The sequence below is a fragment of the Pleurodeles waltl genome, chromosome 6 (assembly GCF_031143425.1).
Source record: "Pleurodeles waltl isolate 20211129_DDA chromosome 6, aPleWal1.hap1.20221129, whole genome shotgun sequence".
Taxonomy (NCBI): Eukaryota; Metazoa; Chordata; class Amphibia; order Caudata; family Salamandridae; genus Pleurodeles; species Pleurodeles waltl.
Genome location: NC_090445.1, coordinates 1,369,480,778 through 1,369,499,876, shown reverse-complemented (window position 1 = coordinate 1,369,499,876; position 19,099 = coordinate 1,369,480,778). Strand labels below are relative to the sequence as shown.

The window sequence follows — 19,099 nt, the reverse complement described above, 5'->3', positions numbered from 1 at the left end:
TGGTCAATGTTTTGAAGGTGGCACCAGAACCACCACAGGCTAAGTTATGAGCAAAAATGTTTTGTGAAAGTAATGCCCTGCAAAGCATTATGAGGCGAATTTCCTGAATGCAGTCAATATTGTAGTATCAGCTCTGCTTTGAGGATTTCTGTTTTGTCAGCCATTTATCACTTTTAAGTGTTTTAAGGAGAGAGCCACAAGAAATGACTCTGATTAGGTAACTGTGAACAATGTGACCACTAAAGCATTTACCAACAAAAATGGATTTTTGAAAGGCAAGCCTAGGAATGAATGAAAGTGATGTGCATGAGATGGGTGTGGTTAAAAGCCCAAACTACAACTGGTCAAAGCGCTTGCGCGCTCGACCTAAAAATAGGTGGTCAATTGGACATAAACATAGTTGACGCGTTGGTCCAAAATTGAACAACGAAACCATTAATAAAAACAAAGACTGGGCAGCAGGCTGTAGAGATGAGGAAGGAGGGAGGAAGGAAGGATGAAATGGACTAAAAGGGAAGTAAAAGGGAACATGTATAAACAAAACAGGGTGTCTCACCGTGGAAGGGAAGACAAAAAGTGAGGCTGTAGCATACCAGCTGAAGAAGTAGGAAAAAAAGAAAAATAAACTAAAATAACAGTTGCACTGAATTGGATTCAAACATGTAGTGAATGTCGTTTATCCTCGACAGTGAAAAAAATTGTCAGGTGAAATGGATTCTCAAAATTGCTACTATGCAAGTTTGTTTTTCTCAGAGATCGCATACGAGCAAAGTGCATATAGACTGTGAGCCTCGAGTTTGATTTACTAAATGTATTCCATGTGTATGCCTTAGAGTCCATATCTACTCACCACTGGTCTCGTAAATCCATTGATTTTTCAAATTTATGGTGCAACATTAGATCTTCTTTTGTACACAAGCACTGAGCAAATCATACCTGTGTAGCTTCAGGAAGAAACAACTCCCTTAGCAGTTGTGAAGGTTTACAACACCACGCCCATCACAGAAAAAGCCCTCATTCACGTGTTCTATGTGTCATGCCCGGCTGCTCTCGGCATATGTTTTTACACAGCCGCAAAAAATCTATGAGCAAACTTTCCTCAGTACTGTTTTTCTATATCATCTTGAATTCCTTTCTTCTGGTGACTCTCACACTTTTGTGTAGATGCTAACCCTCCATCACAATGTATGCTTCTGAATATGTATTCCCCATCTTCCATAAGATATATCAGTCCCATTAGCTCCAATGGAGAGCAGTGCTAGTTTCTTACATCGCTGGAATGCGCAAAATCAAGTAGATGACTTAAAATCAAATTCCTTCCACCCAGGCCATATGAGAGTGCAATTAAGCTCCCCTCTCGTTACTAACATCACTTTATCCATAGGGACCAAGGGTGCAGTCTTATTTTGCCCAGTGTGTTCGTGGAAACATAGATGTGTTAACTCGCACTTGGAACGGTTTTAAAATTTTGGCTACAGGGGCACGAAAAATTAGGAAAACCTTGCTCAGCAGAAACTGTTTAAACTTCTGTAACTGTCAGAAGGTCATTCTCACTCATTCTCATAAACTCAAATGGGATCCTGCTTGTGTTCATAATAAGAATTTACCACATGACTACTAAGAGAAACTTGTGTACAAGTTGAGTTAGAATTTGAGTGCTGCCTTTTGTCTAAGATATAGCCTCCGCTAACCTTTGCCGGGGGAACCCCAGGCCAATGGACATTGTGATTAAGAGACTATCCATTTTTCATCAATAAACACTTTCAGACTGCGATTCCGATGTAAGGAGAATTATTTGACAGGTTCCAACAACAGACATCTTCTCTCGGTATTAACAAAAAACTGAGGAAGCCATCCACCTACCCAAATAAATGCACCAATGTTCATCTGGTCACCTAATCTAAAATCGAACACTAAACTGATAGCAGTATTCATACTTCAGGATACATGAATTTACTACCTGCAAAATGTAATTTCCCCAAACATCTTTACCCACTCAGTTCTCGCCTCTGCAATGTCAATCCAACTCTATAAATGCGTTGCACAGAAGGCATTCCTACCATAGTGATCTGGGTCCAGATGATCACAAGGAACGTCATCATAAATGATGCCATCATCGGTCACAGAGGAGCGTGATCGGCGGTCTCCAATAGAAACGATACCTAGAAAGGATAGGCACAGGTCGTCTTATGAGCACAATGAAGGAATTGTCCCAATACACAAAACCCACATGTTCTTTGTTCTCAGCAACACTTTCACTCCAGCCTGACAGCATTTTACAAAGACAAGAACCCCATGAAGTTGTAACGATGATGGGGTGTCCACTTTTATGAAACACCTTTCCTAATGTTGACAATAAAAATATGAACCAGGCTAGCCCATCGCATTAGGCAATGTAGACAACAAGCTAACAGGGACACCTAGGATGAAAAACGTATTTCTATTAGGTTATGCACTATTCAAATCTTTAGTGCAAATATTCCTCAAAGTACGCCCCTCACACAAATTGGTTTTGTTGCCTACACTGTACCATAAAGGTGGACATTGACTCGACAATGCCAATAGCTGGACCCAACTGCAGTGCCAATTTCCCCTTCACTGTAAATGGAAAAAAATCCTTGCACTGTTCCTGAAAGTGGGGGATGCAGAGGGCTACTGCCTTCTTTAGTAATCAGCCTGAAAGATTGGTTCAAGTTTAAGCAACTGCCCATGAGTGCCCCCATAAGGAACTCCAGATTGATGATACAAGAAGCAGACATGTCTCCATTGCTATAGATGGGGAGCAGCAAAATGCCATTTAAACTATGGTGGCACAAATGCTTCCAAAAGCCCTATTCCCTCCCAAACAACCATGCTAATCTCGCACAGGACCACCTTGCTGCATAGGCAGAGCTTCTTCGGGGGCAATGTGTAAACACCAAGTGGTTGACATCTACCACACTATTTCTATTACCAGAGCAAGAAAGAGGCAACCTGCACCTTAACCCTATTTGCCCATCATCCCATGCTCTACCACATACACACTCACCTCGCCGCCTCAAGCTGCGCTTCTTCAGGCTCAAAGTGCGCACCCCTTGTGTAACATCCCCAATGCTATCCCCATTGCTCACAACACCAGAAGACCTGCAAGGGAATGAGAAAAAATTATGAGAGGCTGAGATCTTTGTATGCTTCACAACAGGACATGGAGAATCATGTTAAAAGATATGACGGTAATATTAGAAATACGTATAAATATCTTGAGGTCACCATTGATAAGAGGGGCTCCTTCAACCATCATAAGTTACAATTTAAGGCCACCACAGCCGGATTGTTTAACCTCACTTTTGTAACTCTATCAAAAGCACTGAATTGTTCAAAACTTGACTCCCTCCTCGAAAGCCTCTATGCCAAGTTGGCACCAAACTAAAATAGGGTAGCAAAATAAAGAGGGGGAAGTACTCCTAGCATTTAGATTGATTAGTAGCTAAAATCTATTGTTCGGCCTTTAATCTGCTGAAATTCTCCTCCCAAGCCTATGTGTGTTTAGAGTTTGGTCTTCAAAAGCAGAGTCTGGTTAGGCGAGGAGCATTTCTTAAGGAATGTCATCGGTTTAACAACATACCATAGGACACTTTAGATTATTTAATCTGACAAGAAATAAACATTTCCTGGAATGGTTCACCATATAGGGACCAGATGGACTCCTTCCCTACTACAGGCATCTGACTTACTATCTCTGCCATGATCAGGAAAGGAACTGAAAAGGCTTCTAAACAAACAGATTCAATGACTATCATTCCTGAATGATAAAAATGAAATGGTCAAGCAAACAAACTCGTGGCAAATAATAAACAGCTCTCCTTTGGCCCGCAAACTTATCAGTTCACTTTTCTCACACATTTCCTAAAAACTAGGTTCATGATGCACCGTTTTCTAATATCAGCAAGGAGATGCCTGTGCAATGATAGAACACTGATCGCGGACCAGTTTCATTATACCAACGAAGAGCTGTATGCTCGAGGAGGGTAACAAAGTAAGAACAGACATTTCCATCCGTGCTTCTCCTTGAGTAATGGCAATCCGTAGTAGAAGGGGGTTGTGGAAAGTCATGAGTGTACCACAAACTTGTACCACAAATAAAATGAATGCCCAGTCACCTAGACCTACCTGTAATGTAATCTAGTGCTCATTTAAAGTACTCTAATGCCCTTGCGTCAAGTTCACCTTATACAAAACTGCAAAAAGGGGGGAAAACAGAAGTCCCTGCTGCATTTACGAGGCACTGAACTTACACATGCCATTCACCGTCAAGGTATGCTGAAGTTCCAAGCTGAGTTGGGCAAAGGCGGCTTTTAACAAAAAATAAACATGAAAATGTAGGCTCTGCTGGGATCGACAGATGAAATGCTGAGGGTTGGATAGGTAAAGGGCTGAGAGAATGGACAGAAGAGCCAGTATGGTGAAGCTGGCAGCCTGACGTCTCCAGTTATTGTGCTGTGAGTTGGTTCCATTCACCTCTAAATCCAATAAAAACAGCCACAGGCCTTTGTGGACATCTCCCATCTAGTAACTTGAGGAACCATTATAGCAACACATACATTGAGCAAGGTGACGCGCATTTTATTAGAACATGAACCAATTATCAACCATCCAGATCGTCTACAGCGCCAGGAACCGAATGAGAGGATGAAGGAGGCGCCAATCAAGCATTAGTAATAATAATTTGCCAAACTCGCAGTTATGTTAAACTATGTGTCCTAGTTGCTTACTTGAGTCATGCTAAAGAATGCATTCAATTCAAACTAGTTGTGAATATTTTTTCCAGGTTATGTTCAGGTCTCATCTCAACAGACACACGATGTTGGGCGAGTTAATTTCCCTCATCTATAAGAACTTTTTTTGGGCAACTCCAAGGAAACACATAGGAGCAAAGTGGCCCTGTGTAAAGTACACCACTTTGAAAAAGAGCGGGCAATTAAGCCAACTTTGAACATCGATAATTTAGCGCACATACGTACAACATTAAAAACTAAATTACAAGTCCCACAATGCAATGGTCTACAAATCCCACAATGCAATGGCCTGCCGACAAGATTGATTCTCTCCCTAGGCACAGGCTGGTCAGAAAGTGTGCTTGCTGAAGAGAGTATTGCTGCTTAGCAGGCAAGAATATATATCACATTGTCCAGACCCACCGAGTGGCCCTGTGACCTCAAAGAGCGGGAGCTCAATGAATGAACAGTTATGGCATTGTGGGTGGATGAGGGCATCACAATATATAACAGTGTAAATACTTTATGTATGTGTATGTGAGAGAGACTGGGTGTCCGAAATCCTGTGTAAGAAAAAGTAGACACTGTGGATGTGTGCGTTTGCTTGTGGCAGACAAAATGACTGATGGACAGCCTATGTGGGGATATATCTCGGTGTCACTCTGTGACGGTAATGTACAGCAAGGGTGTGGGACACTTGCAAAGAGAGTGAGTCAGTGTTTCTCAGGGCCTTTGTACAACAAGGCGTATGGTATTATGTGAGAGGGTGTGGGTGTGCGTGTGGCACTTGACTTCACTCTGTCTCTGGGGTTGGACAGAAGAATCACACCTGCTTATAAAACAGCAGATTCATCACTCCATTTCTGAACAAACTACTCATTTGGTGAGTCCTGCTCCAAACACAAACTTCCTGCAAGACACTCCAAGGTCATGATGAGATTTTGGTGGGTATTTCTGAGGCAATGGCATGTTTATGAATAGGCATATTCGCAGCAAGGGACCTAGGGCCTCCCTTAATTTACCATCCTCTGGAGTCCTAACACCTTGTGTTATAGCCAGTGTTTGTAGAAGGCTAGCTCAGTATATGGTGTACACCTATAGGTGAGGCATCCTGTACTGAGTCCAGGCAACCCTCAGTGATAGTGTAAGAGGTTGTAGATAACAGAGCTCTCAAAGGGTGGAGAGCAGCTGAGGCTTATCTAGGAGGTTATAAATTAATTGCAGATACCACACAGGTCAGTCAGTGATGTACACACAGGAAAGAACCACACCAGTGTTAGAAAAAAGTGTATTATTTATTATAACACAAACACTAAACTAACGTTGGTATTTCTGCTTACCGGAGATATGAACCTACAAAAATATACTCAGAAACAGGTAAGTAAAAGCATAAAAAAAATGGGCCCCTATGGCGGGGTCGGGGGCAAACCTCATTCTAAAAAACTGAAATGTGAAATCACTACTAACCAAGACTACCACCCAAGGACCCTTCGGACTGGGGAAGCACTAAAACACCAAAGGTAAGTAACTAGTATTCCCCAGGCCCCCCTGTGCAGAGTTGTAACCCAGGGCCAGTGCCCATACGATAACATGGGGGAAGTCGCAGTAAGTTTGTATGTTCAAGGACCCTACCCAGAAGACCTCGAGGAAACCTGTTGGGACAAGGGAGGTTTAAGAGTGCCCCCCACCCGTGAGAAGCAGAGTACCTACACCAGGGAGCCCAGGTGTATAGGGGTGAAGTTGTGTCAAAATCTCCCCTTGAAGTCAATGGGGACCTTGGCTGTCCAGCTGCTGTTGTTACCCATGGACCAGGTCGGTGGAACCCAGGCATGGATTCTAGAAGAAGAGGACCTAAACAAAGAGGGGACAGAGTCCAGACCACTCAGGGGTGCCAAGGCGGTCTAGGGGGCAATTCACACCCTTCTTAGAGATGCTTTCTTGTTGGACAGTGGTCGAAGAAGTGCAGCTGTGAAGTCCAGGTGATGCAGGAGAATCCCAGGAGTCATCCACGAGCTGTCCCACACCAGTATTCAGATCACAGAGGGGAGAGTGGTCAGCAGAATCTCCAATAAGCCTTGGCAAATGCAAGAACCCATGTCACAGGAGTTGCAGAGAGGACATTGTTCCTGGAGCGTTGTAGAACCGGAGGTTGGGGGTTCTGGGAGTTAGGAGGTCTTCGGTCTGAAAAGCCAACAAGATTTCACAACAACAAATAGATGTGGTACACAGGGGTTCCAGCCAGACCGCTCCAGCAAGGATCCTCATAATTCTCAGTTGCAAAGATGACAGGTCAGACCTCTGGAGGGCCACAGAACCACCAACAGTGTTGGAGAGCCTTGAAGAATCCATGGACAGTAAGATCCACAAACCAGTCGCCAATATCAAGGTGCATGCTAATGCAGAGGAGTGACTCTTTCACTCCAGGGGAGATTCCTTCTTGCTTTCCTAAGTGCAGGTAGAGTCCTTGTGACTCTAAAGGATGCACGTCCGCTCAGGTTGCAGAGTCCTTACAATGCACGGGTACAAAGTTGCAGTAGGAGCCCTCCTACTAGGTGCAGTATTGTCTTGGTTCCCGGTGAAGTCCAGTAGCGATTTCTGTGTCCAGGTTGCAGAAGTGTCTTGCAGAAGAGTCCCCAAATGAATCCACTGAAGAATCTAGGGTCCCACCCTCAGGGGAGCCCTTAAGTAACCCAGAAAGAGGGTTGAACACCAGTCAGATGCTCCTAGGGGCCTCTGCTCATCTTAGTTCCAAAATAGCAGAATCAAGGGGCCACGTGGTAGAGCTCTGGGCACTTCCCGAGGGGGTCTGTACAGGGGGATGGTCACTCCCCTGTCCTTTGTGTGGTTTTGCGCCAGAGCGGGAGCTGGGGGCTCCTGCACTGGAGTAAACCAGTTTATGCAAGGAGGGCACCAAATGTGCCCTTCAAAGCAGTCTGGTGGTGCTCAGAGACACCCCACCCTCCCCCATCCCAGAGACACCTATTTCTACAGGAAATCATTTGTTCCTCCTTCCCCTGCTCGAGTTAGGCTCAGCAGCAGGCTTGCAGAACAGTGTCTGGGGTCAGCAGCAGCACGGGCTGGCATGCAGACTCGGAAAGGTTGTACAGGCAGACATGGGGGACCCCCTAGGGAATCTCTAGAGTACATGGCATAATGCAACTATCACTGGAATCGGGGTAGTTGCATGATTCCAACATGTTTGATACCAAACATGCCTACGTTTGATGAAGCCATTATTTAGTTGGACATCTAATTTTGACCAGCGTCCACTACATACCTTAAGATGCTTTCCCGCACTTACAAAGCCCAGAAAATCAGGTCCAAGGTTTGTAGGGGCACCTCTGCTGATGCACTCTTCCCTTGGGCAGAAGGGTCTACCTTAGGGGTGACTTATAGGGACAGAGTCCAGTGACTGTGGTATAAGGTAGACCTTATATCTGGGTTGAATGGTGCATGCACCATTTTACATAGGCTACATTAGCAGGCCTGTAGTCACAATTTGTATGGGCCCACAAGGGTGGCACATTACATGCTGCAGCCCATCAGGGAAACCTGGTGTACCAATGGCTACTCAAGTACAATATACTAGGGACTTACATTGGTGCACCTATATGCCAATTGTGAGGTGCAAAAGTTACCTGCCAACTAAATTTAGGGGAGAGAACATGGACACGGGTTTGGGTTAGCAGGATCCCAGTGTACTACAGTCTAAACATACATACACCAGGCAAAAAGTGGGGGTAACTATGTCATAAAAGTGCTACTTTACTACAGTATTTACAATTAGAAATATGCCATGCAGATGCACAGCACCATGAACCACTGGCATTAGACACCAGAACAAGTCAGGCTGCTCCACCTGCATACTCTTGGACATCAGCCTTGGATACAACTCAGACCCCTACTTCAACCAGGAACTCTGACCACCCAGATGTTTGCTAATTTGCTACACTCTCCCCTTAGATACCTGTAGAATTGCCACTTTGATATATGCTACACCCCTCCCCTCTTACTTATCTGCTAGGCTCTGCCTTTTGAGCTCCACAACATCCTCCTCTTTGATTTCTCCTAGAACCTCCCATCTTTGATATCTGCTGAACCATTCCCTTGGATACTCAGTAAATCAGCCCCTTTATATATCTGCTTAACCCTTCCAATGGATGTCAGCTCCCATTAGATGTCTGCAACACCCTTTTCTTAGATATCAACTACAGCCTCAACTTCGATAGCGGCTACACATTCTACAGACATATGTGTAACTCACAACCTTCACATAGCTGCAACCCATTCCAATTAGCCTAAATATATTTGCAACACACTAATCATACATATCTACAACACACTCCCCTTATATATCTACAAAACGTTCCAGTAATCCCCATACATATCTGCAACACACTAATCTTACATATCAACAATACTTCCCTTACATATCTGCAAAACATTCCAATAATCCCCTAACATAATTAAAACACACTCCCCTTACGTATTTGCAAAACATTCCATGTATCCAAAATATTTCAATTGTACCCCTACATATATGCAACGCATACAACCTCCCATACATATCTGCAAAATAATCCAATTATCACTTTTATTTCTGCAACACACACCCTTACATATCTGCAAAACATGACTATTATCCCCTACAAATCTGCAATACAATCCCCTTAAATATCTCCAAAACATTCCAATTACACCCTTACATATCTACAACACATACAACACACTCCCCATACGTATCTAAAAAACATTCGAGGTATCCCCTTACGTATATGCTACACATTCCCCTTGGCTATCTGGTTTACCCTCAGTTTAGATAGCTGTTTCAACCTCAAACCCTATAATCTTTGCACCACCACGCCACTAGTCTAGCCGCAAAGGGGTTTGCATGACGGGAGTGGTTGGTCGCAAATCGGCTGTTAATGTTACATTGAGCCACATGTTCACTGTGAACAACCCTCCCATGAATGAAGCTCGACTAGTCGGGCAGGTCTGGACTCCTCCCTTCCACAGGCTGTGCCTCAGCCCTAAGGGGGTAAGGGGATCGCTCGAAGCTTCTCAGTTGACTGATTCTTACTGCCAAGCTGGCATGGAGACATTCTAGACATTCTAGGCGCTAGTGAGAAACAACGTCACACAGAGACAAAACCTCCCTGTTAATTATTCAGCTGATGGCTGCCAGCTGGAGACATAACTCAGGGATTTTTTAAAGGCAAGCCTGGGCATAAGCAATAGTTGGCAAGGACAGACTAGCCTATAGCGCAGTCAGGCAGCACCTGATGGACTGGTCTGACAGGTCAGTGAATGGGCTGGTTTTGTGCCTGTTTGTGTGGCTGGCTTACAGTCTGGTGGGACACTTTTTACTATTGATTTCTCTGATAATACACATACATTGCCTGCAGCAAGCACAGATGCACACAGTCTACCATACGTTGCCAAAACACCTATACAGCTTGTTTTTACAAGTTTAATATTGCCCTGATTTGCCAATGTCGGTCACTTGTTTAGATTTCTGATTTGCTAATGTTGGTCTCTTTTAATTTGGTGTTCAGACCTATTTTCTGTCCCAGTCTGATCGTCGGGAATGAGCTTTCCAATCTTGCGCTTTGTTTTCATTCAGAAATTACAAACGACACTCTTAGGCAAGGCTGCTGCACAGTGGATCACTAGAAGTCAATTTTAGGGGGAAGACACATAGGGCAACAGATAAAACGTGTGGGATCGCCCATCAATGTAATTCAAAAAGTGTGTCTGTTTATGTATATGTACGCACATATGTACGTTCCCTTAAAATGTTTCCATTTGACTTTATGTATGTGAAAATGTCTGTATCTGTATATGTAGAAACGCACACACAAAGATTTAAACATTCTAAGCAAAACAAAACTGCATTGAAGTGAAAGGTAGTTGTACATATTAATGTGTCTGGCAGGGTGCAGTTTTGTGTTGTATCCTGGCACATATAACTGCTGAGCTCGCAGGGCCCAGGAAGAGACCAGGACAAAGAGCTGGGGCACAAGCCCAATCTCCCCCTACCCTAGAGGCGCCGGTGCTGCTGCGCTTATAATAAGACTATGCAGGCATTCTGAGGCACCCCGTTGCATTTTTTTTTATATATCAGGGCCATAACTCGCACCTGTGCAGCCCCTGCGACACAGGGGGGGCTCAACTCTTCAAGTTACATACTTAGCCGAAGGCCAATTAATTTCTGTGAGATATGGGACACTACGGAGGCCTAATCACATTCTCATTATTTTGCATTACCCTACTGTTCACTGGGAGCGTTTCGACTCCTCTCAGGAGGACTGCTACATGTTTAAGGAGGCAACGCTGGCACTTGTCAACAGGGGCCAGATATATTAAACATTTCAACTGTCACAGGCCCTACCATGTTATAATTCAGAGGGTTTGGAATTGCTAAAAATATTTTGGGATCAATAAACACATTTACAGATTCTTACAGTCTTTCCGAATCGGTAAATGGGTTTAGAAATGATTGAGTTATGAACTTGGAAGAAACATTTTGTGGGAGTCTGTGGAAAGATGGGTTAAAAGAGGGGAAAAACCAGTTCCTAATCAAGCAAATCATGTTTCTGTAAGACTGTTTCATCTTTGCCCTTAGGACCACAGGACCAAGACAAAAGGAAACTTCAGAGAATGTGTCTCAAGAGTTAACAATACCAGCACAACACCTGCAACAAAAACGCTCAATGAAGTGCCCAGATCAAATTAGCCAAATCAAAAAGTATTAGATGAATACAATAAGGTCAGAAGAGCAAAGATTGGATTAGTAACTGGAAAGTTATAACTTCCTAAAGTGATAGTTACATTCCATATGGCTTCTCTAGCCTGCATAGACAGGTAATGATAGCTCCTGAAACACACAAATGTTGATGGGAAGAATTCTTGCAATTTATCTAACCACTGGCAATCGCTCGCGACAGCATCCCAACGCATCGTTCTTTTGCTCACCATGCCACCTCAGTTTGGACCCAACCATATGCAAATCAGTCTTGACCCAGCTCCTCATAGGAACAGTCAAGCCCGAACTGCCAGGCCAGGTCCTCTCTGAAAAGAAACACAAGCAACCATTGGCTGGTTTCGCCCTCATTATGGGCTCATCAGCTGGGTACAATTTGGTTCCAGTGACACAGTGAGCATGGGACCCAGTTCTGAGCATACCCATGCCACTTAGGGCAACACATGAAACAGATAAAAGGTGAGGGGAGAAATGCTTCCAATCTGTTTAACCAGCAGCAATCAGTCTTAACCATAATCACTGCACAATGCACACTGGAAAGAGATATTTAATGCATCCATGATCCAGGGGCAGGAAAAACACGCGTAGACGAAGGAAGCCTGAGAAAGCTTACCAATTAAAAGAAAGCAAATGATTAGCAACGGGCAGGCTCTAAGCTTGTTCATCCAAATTGAACTGAAAGACCTACGGTGGGAACCTAGTGCTGTGGGTGCTCAGCTCCGGAATACTCTCTGTCCAAATCTTAACAATCTTCATTACCCAGTAGGTTTAAAAAGAATTACAAAAAAGCCTTTTCAAAGACCACTTTCAAACTATCAGGACAAATTGTTTCCAATACCTCTCTCCCAAAAAGGGACAGGGTCCCTTGGTGTGCAGTTTTACCCGTGTTGTTGAGGCATCTGAATTTTTTTCCTTCATGCATGGGCATGGAATTCCTATTGATCAGCAAGCAGGATACAAGGACAACAGTATTTCATTTTTAATTTGTTCTCGGGACAAGGAGGCCTAACCCCCTGCGGCACAACCCTTTGGCTGCCAAGTTACAGTACTACATTATGCAACATGAAAAGGGATAGTCTGCAGTTGAGGTAATATTTATGCCCAGTTGCTAATACTGATCAAGCTTGTATTTATATTTCATTAATGCAAAGCCTTTAGTATTTGGGTAAGCGCTCTAAATAATGTTGTACGCTCGAACTGCAGTACTGACAGTGGTTCCAGTAAAAAATGTGTACACACATTTGCAAAGTTTAACAATATGAGGCTACATATAATTCTCCCAGAATATTGTCTGATTAGATGCAAATATGTGCAGAAGCTGAAGAGCAAGATTGATGAGTCTCTGCTTTCAAAATAAAATGTTCACAAAATAATGCATCTAGGAAAAAAGCATATTGCTAAATTATAATGCAATTTTAAGTACCATTTCTTTGAAGCATCATTCAGAAAAACGTTTTTATGCATGCCAGAATTTCCAAAACATATTCATAACGAAAATCTGTGAAACCAGTTTCAACAAGAATTTGAGAAGCATGAAAATAAATAAGCATTGCAAAGCCAATAGGTCAGACATTGGTGGTCAGTTTTTGGGTTGGGTCAATATGTGTTCCATTTTGACATGACTTTTGTAAATCTTTAATGTTGGAGCTGCCATGCCCTCACCATTGTAACAAATCTTGGCAAAAAGCAAAAATATTTTTTGGTCTCAAAAAGCACACGATGCCTCAGCACTGGCACTGAATAAAACTACTTTGTATGCTGATACACTTCTTGTGAAAGAGCAGATTGGTACCACTCACAGTGATGCCAGGTGATCAATGGATAATGAGAGAGAGAATTTTAATAAAAACAAAATGTCTAGGGTAACGCCAGACTCAATTAGGGGACCAGTTGTTAAAGAAAGTCACAAAAATTCACCCATGGCATTAGGGCAGATTTACGCAGTCCATTAAATCACAAGAATTTACAGAAGTAGACCAGGAAACCATACTCATAATATTTGCGAACTGTATTTCAGTACGAGCAAAAATGCATGTGTAGAGCTGCTGATGTGAAAATATGTGGAATGTTTACAAGTTCACTTTCCCTCCAAACAATTGTTTTGCCGAACCTGGAAAAAGGTTTTACTTCCGCCCTTGCAAGGAGTACATTTTCAATCTTTTCCAGGATTGGAAAAGATTAGATAAGAGCTGGTGAAAACCCATAAAACATGCAGGTTAGTAGGTTTGCACAGCCTTAAAAGGGCATTCCAACCCTGGAACTTTTGCTTACTGCTGCCTCCAGCCCCAGTATGTGGATCTGGGGGAAAGTGTCAAAATAAGGAAATTGCTAATATTCAAACCCTACTATAGTATTAACCCCGGCATAATCATAGAGGCTATTATCAGAGCTCTTAAACAATGACATTGTTGACAAAATGTGATGACGCTCTACTTGGCACCAAAGGGACAAGTAGCTTTTTTTTAAAGGAAAAGTATATTTATGAAGCAACATGTCCTATGGACAAGTGCATAGTTTATTAAATTCTACATCCCTGTTCATGACTGCAACTCCTAGGACTTTGACAGCTGTTTCTTCCAAGAATCGGGGAATAATAATCACAAACAGCATTTTCCATTATCGCCAGAGCTACAAAGTGGCAATCCAGCACAACACAGCACTTTACCAAAATATAAACGTCGACCTCAGGGATATCAGGCTGTGCCTTGATTTAAGTGTGCTGGAGTATGAACACTTACCTATCACCCTCAAGTCTAGGGCAACGTCCCCTTCTCAGTAAAGTCACACAACCCTGCTAAAGAAAGTTTTACACAGTACTGCCTACTCTATTGCCTTCCTGCAGTGTCAGTCTACTTTCTCTTTTGGGTCATAGCACTACACTGTTCAAATGCCCTACAATATGACCCTGCCCATGGGGTGGGGGAAGGGGAAAAGAAAAAGAGAGAGAGAGAGAGGGCCAGATGTAGCAAAGGGTTTGCACCTCGCAAACGGCGAAAAACGCCGTTTGCGAGGCGCAAAAGCCTCTCTGCTATGCAGAAATGCATTTTGCGAGTCGGATCCGACTCGCAAAATGCATTTCCGACTCGCAAATAGGAAGGGGTGTTCCCTTCCTATTTGCGACTCGCAATGTGTGGAGGGGCGTAGGTGTTGACAGAGGCTCAGACTCAGTTTTGTAAGGTTTTAGAAGGCCGAAGCCAGGATTTATTGATTATAAAGGAAAAAAATGGTCCAAAAGAAAATTAGAAGCTGGTCTTCTCCTCAGTCTTTTCTCCAGGAAGTTTCTGTTTTATGGGGGAGGTGGGTTGCGCAGGTTCTAAATATTTCCTTCTGTCTTTCTTGTAGGTAGTGGTCTGCTGACAGCTTCTTCTTGGACGCCCGCGGATTCTCGACATAAGAAGAGGACAGGTCTTGGTGAGTGGAACGGTAAGTTACTATCTCTGTTACTTTATTAGTAGAAAGGAGGGGTGTGAGGGAAGGAACGGTAGGAATTGGTGCTGTTACAAGGGGGGGGGGTTTTGGTCAGGAAAAGAGAAAACGCAAAAACCTGGGCGATTACTGGGGCTGTGACTGGGTAGTGCAAGGAGGTTGACGTGCTCTGTGACTCCCGAATTCCCAGTCCCTCAACCCAAGTTGCCCTGTTCCCCTTCCACCCTCTTCTGTTCCTTTCCCTCCTTCCTCCTCCCTCCTACCCCTTTAGTGTAGGTGACTCTAAATAAACCCCGTACCTTGTTTAGCCACGACCCTCCTGGGTCGTGGCAGGATTCTTCATCCTCTCTCAAGGTTTCTCGTACTTCGGCGTGAGTGCAGGGCTTCTGCTCCTTCCTCCTTGGTTCGTCTATCAGCGGCTCTATGCTCCTCAGTTCTTCGGTCCTCTCGTCGTCTTCTCTCGTCTGCTGCTCTCCCTCTGCTGTGGCGGCGTCCGTTTTTATGGCGTTGTCTCCAATATCCGAGCCGACAACCCGGAAGTCCGGTTGCGCTCGGCCGTGCGGGTCCCACGCGTCATCATAGAGACGCGTAATGGAGAGTGAAGAAACACGCCCCCGGCGCCAAGGCTGAATCTCGGTAGGCGAGGTGCATGACACCCGCCTACATGCCCCATCCCATGAACGGGACTGGTAGAGGCCCGTAGAGTCTGGACAACGAGAGAGAAAGTCAGCGGGGCACTGGCTGGACCCAGGGATGTGACGAACCTGAAAGGTAAAGGGCTGGAGTTCAAGAAACCAGCGCAACACCCAGGAATTTGTATCCTTATGGGAGGCCAACCAAGTTAGAGGGGCATGGTCAGTATAGAGGATGAAAGGGCTACCCAAGAGATAATACTGGAGACACTCAATTGCCCACTTAATGGCAAGGCATTCCTTCTCGATCGTGGGATAGTGGGTTTCACGGGGCAGTAGCTTACGGCTAACATAGACAATGGGGTGATCATAGCCCAGGTCGTCCGGCTGTGCTAGGACGGCACCCAGCCCAACGTTGGAAGCATCGGTAAAAAGATGAAAAGGCCTAGAAAAATCAGGACATCGCAATACGGGTTCGGTTGAGAGGGCCTTTTTAAGCGATGAGAAGCTCTGAAGCTGGGAGTGTGAAAAAGAAGGCAGTGTGGTAGGATATTGCTTCTTTAGTAAGTCTGTGAGAGGGGCAGTTATGGTAGAATATTGCGGAATGAATCTACGATAATATCCCACCAACCCCAGGAAGGAACGGAGTTCTTTTTTCGTTCTGGGGAGCGGTATCTGTCTAATGGTCTCTACTTTATCTTTCTGAGGACGTAGAACTCCCATACCAATGACATAGCCTAGATATGCGATTTGGGTTTGAACTAGGGTGCACTTAGAGGGATTGGCGGTGAGTCCGGCTTTTGCTAAGGCGGAGAACACTTGGTCTAAGTGTTGGAGATGCTCTGTCCAGGTCGTACTAAAGATAACAATGTCATCAAGGTAAGCGGCAGTAAATTCCTGGAAGGGCCGTAAAAGTCGGTCCATTAATCGTTGGAATGTAGCCGGAGCACCGTGAAGACCAAAGGGAAGGACGGTAAATTGGTAAAAACCTGACGGGGTGGTAAACGCTGTCTTTTCTTTATCTTGTGTGGCCAAGCGAATCTGCCAATATCCCTTCGTTAGATCAATCGTGGACATGTAACGCGCATGCCCAATCTTCTCTAATACTTCATCTACCCGGGGAATAGGATAAGTATCAAAAAGGGATATCTCATTGAGTTTCCTAAAATCTATACAAAATCGGACCGAGCCATCAGGCTTCGGGACTAAAACGACAGGGGAACACCACGGACTTGTGGAAGGTTCAATGACCTTTAGGGACAACATCTTTGTTATTTCTTCCTCTATAAGAATTTTTCTTGCTTCAGGGATTCGGTAGGGACGTAGGCGTACGGTTCGTCCCTCAGGGGTTCTAATATGATGTTGGACTAAAGACGTGCGCCCAGGTAGTTCTGAAAAGAAATCGGAATGTTTTTGAATCAATTCCCATAGCTGCCTTTTCTCTGTACCGGCTAAGGAATCATTGACACAAGGGTGTTTTTGTTTATCTGGCTGAAAGGTGGGACAGAGTTCTAACCCTAGAGGGTTGGTTGGGGTTACCAGGTATCCCGTAGCAGGACGATCCCTATCGTCCCCCGGGTTCTCCCATTTCTTTAGCAAATTGATATGGTAAATCTGAGTCCGTTTAGGGTTCTTATCTAATTCAATCAGGTAAGTAACAGGGGTAACTGCTCTTATTACACGATACGGCCCCTGCCATTTTGCCAACAGTTTATGTTCAGAGGTGGGTCGCATGATCAGTACTTGATCATTGGGGTGAAGAACTCGCAGTTTGGTGCCCTGATCATAGGAAGCTTTTTGGCTTTGTTGAGCTATTTCTAAGTGGTGTCTCACGTCCTCCCAGACCATCTGGAGGTGGGCCTTAAAGTTATGAATATAATCAAGAAGGGGCCTTTCCTCATCGTTTTCTTCCTCCCACAGCTCTGCCGCCATATCTAGCAAGTTACGAGGCTGTCTTCCGAATACCACCTCAAACGGACTGTGCCCAGTAGAAGACTGTTCATGTGTTCTAATTGCATACAGTACTAGGGGTAATTTCTGATCCCAATCTTTGCCCGAGTCGTTTACCATTTTCCGCAAAAGGGTCTTGATGGTGCGGTTATATCGTTCCACTAACCCATCAGTTTGTGGGTGATATACCGATGTCTTTATCTGGGTAATTCCTAAGGTCTTACAAATCTGTTTCATGAGCCCCGAAATGAAGGGGGTCCCCTGATCGGTAAGGATTTCTTCAGGGAAACCAACCCGCGAGAAAAAGGATATCATGGCTTGTGCAACTGTTTTGGTAGTGGTACTGGTAAGGGGAATTGCTTCCGGATATCTGCTGGCGTAATCAACTATCACGAGGATATGTGTATGACCCTTGGTAGACGGTAAAAGAGGTCCGACCAAGTCCATGCCTACTCTTTTGAAGGGTGTATCTATAATCGGTAGTGGATATAACGGGGCTCTTCTGGTGACTCCTGGGTCTACAAGTTGGCATTTTGGGCATTGTGTACAATATCTTCGAATTTGGGCATATACTCCTGGCCAGTAAAAACGTCTCAATAAGTATTCCTCTGTTTTTTCTCGGCCACAATGGCCTCCTCCAGGCTGGTTATGAGCTAGAAATAATACCGGAGTCCGGTAGGGCTCAGGGACCACTAGTTGTCGTTTCTCCCCATCTACTGTCCTAGATACTCTATATAATAAGTCTTTATGTACTATAAAGTGAGGGCCTACCTCTCCGGTAGAAGCACTTTTGGCATTTCTCCACGCGTGCTCGAGAGTGGGATCTTCGCGTTGGCTTCCTCTAAACGATACTGGGGCGCTGATTATATTGGCCACTGTTTTCTCCCCTTCTGCCTGTCTTTGAGTCAGGGCATGTTTCTGTTTTTCCACCCTTTTCTCTCTCTTAGTTAGTTTTTTCCGCTCGGGGACACTATCGATGGGGGTGTCCCGGAAAGGTGCTACTTCCCACCAGTCATCAATAGGGTTGGGTTTCCGTGTTTGGTCTAGAATGTCATTAAATCGCGGGTAATCAGTCCCAAGAACACATTCTTCGATCAAGTTATCCATGATTCCCATGGCGAGAAAGTCATGATTAGCGTTCCACTCTACTTCTACCACTTCAAGGGGGTACCGAGCTCGATCCCCATGGATGCAGCATATCGTTTCCCAGCGTTCTGCCTTCAACTTTACAGCCTTGACTATATCGCGACGTATTACTGACTGACTACATCCGGAGTCAATCAATGCCATGACCAATCGCCCATTGATTCGAGCTATATGTCCCCACTCCCCACAACTGAAACATTGAGGTTGTTGCATGGGGTTTCTCTCTACACTCCGAGAGGAGGTCCCTGGATCCTCAGGGTTTCGTCTATTGGTATATTGAGGAGGAGTTGTAGGTGGCTTGCTCAGAGGTCGGGAAGTTTGGCCTCTCACATCCACGGATCGGTGATAGGCGCATGCCAAATCGACTGCTAGTTCGGTGTCTATTTTAGGGTGTTGTCTGATCCAGTTACGGGTGCTTATGGGCAGTG

At 44.5% G+C, this 19,099-nt stretch overlaps 1 protein-coding gene across 9 annotated transcripts in view; it reads right to left on the bottom strand.

The window, feature by feature from the left end:
- Positions 1-19,099, bottom strand: part of ARHGEF10L (Rho guanine nucleotide exchange factor 10 like) — a 552,090-nt gene that overhangs the window by 335,030 nt on the left and 197,961 nt on the right. For all 9 annotated transcript variants that reach the window (XM_069240675.1, XM_069240678.1, XM_069240680.1 and 6 more), the window contains 2 exons: positions 3,029-3,123; positions 2,061-2,162 (listed from right to left, as the gene is read on the bottom strand). In XM_069240675.1, coding sequence (XP_069096776.1) covers positions 2,061-2,162; positions 3,029-3,123 — 197 coding nt within the window. The remainder of the gene's footprint in view (positions 1-2,060; positions 2,163-3,028; positions 3,124-19,099) is intronic.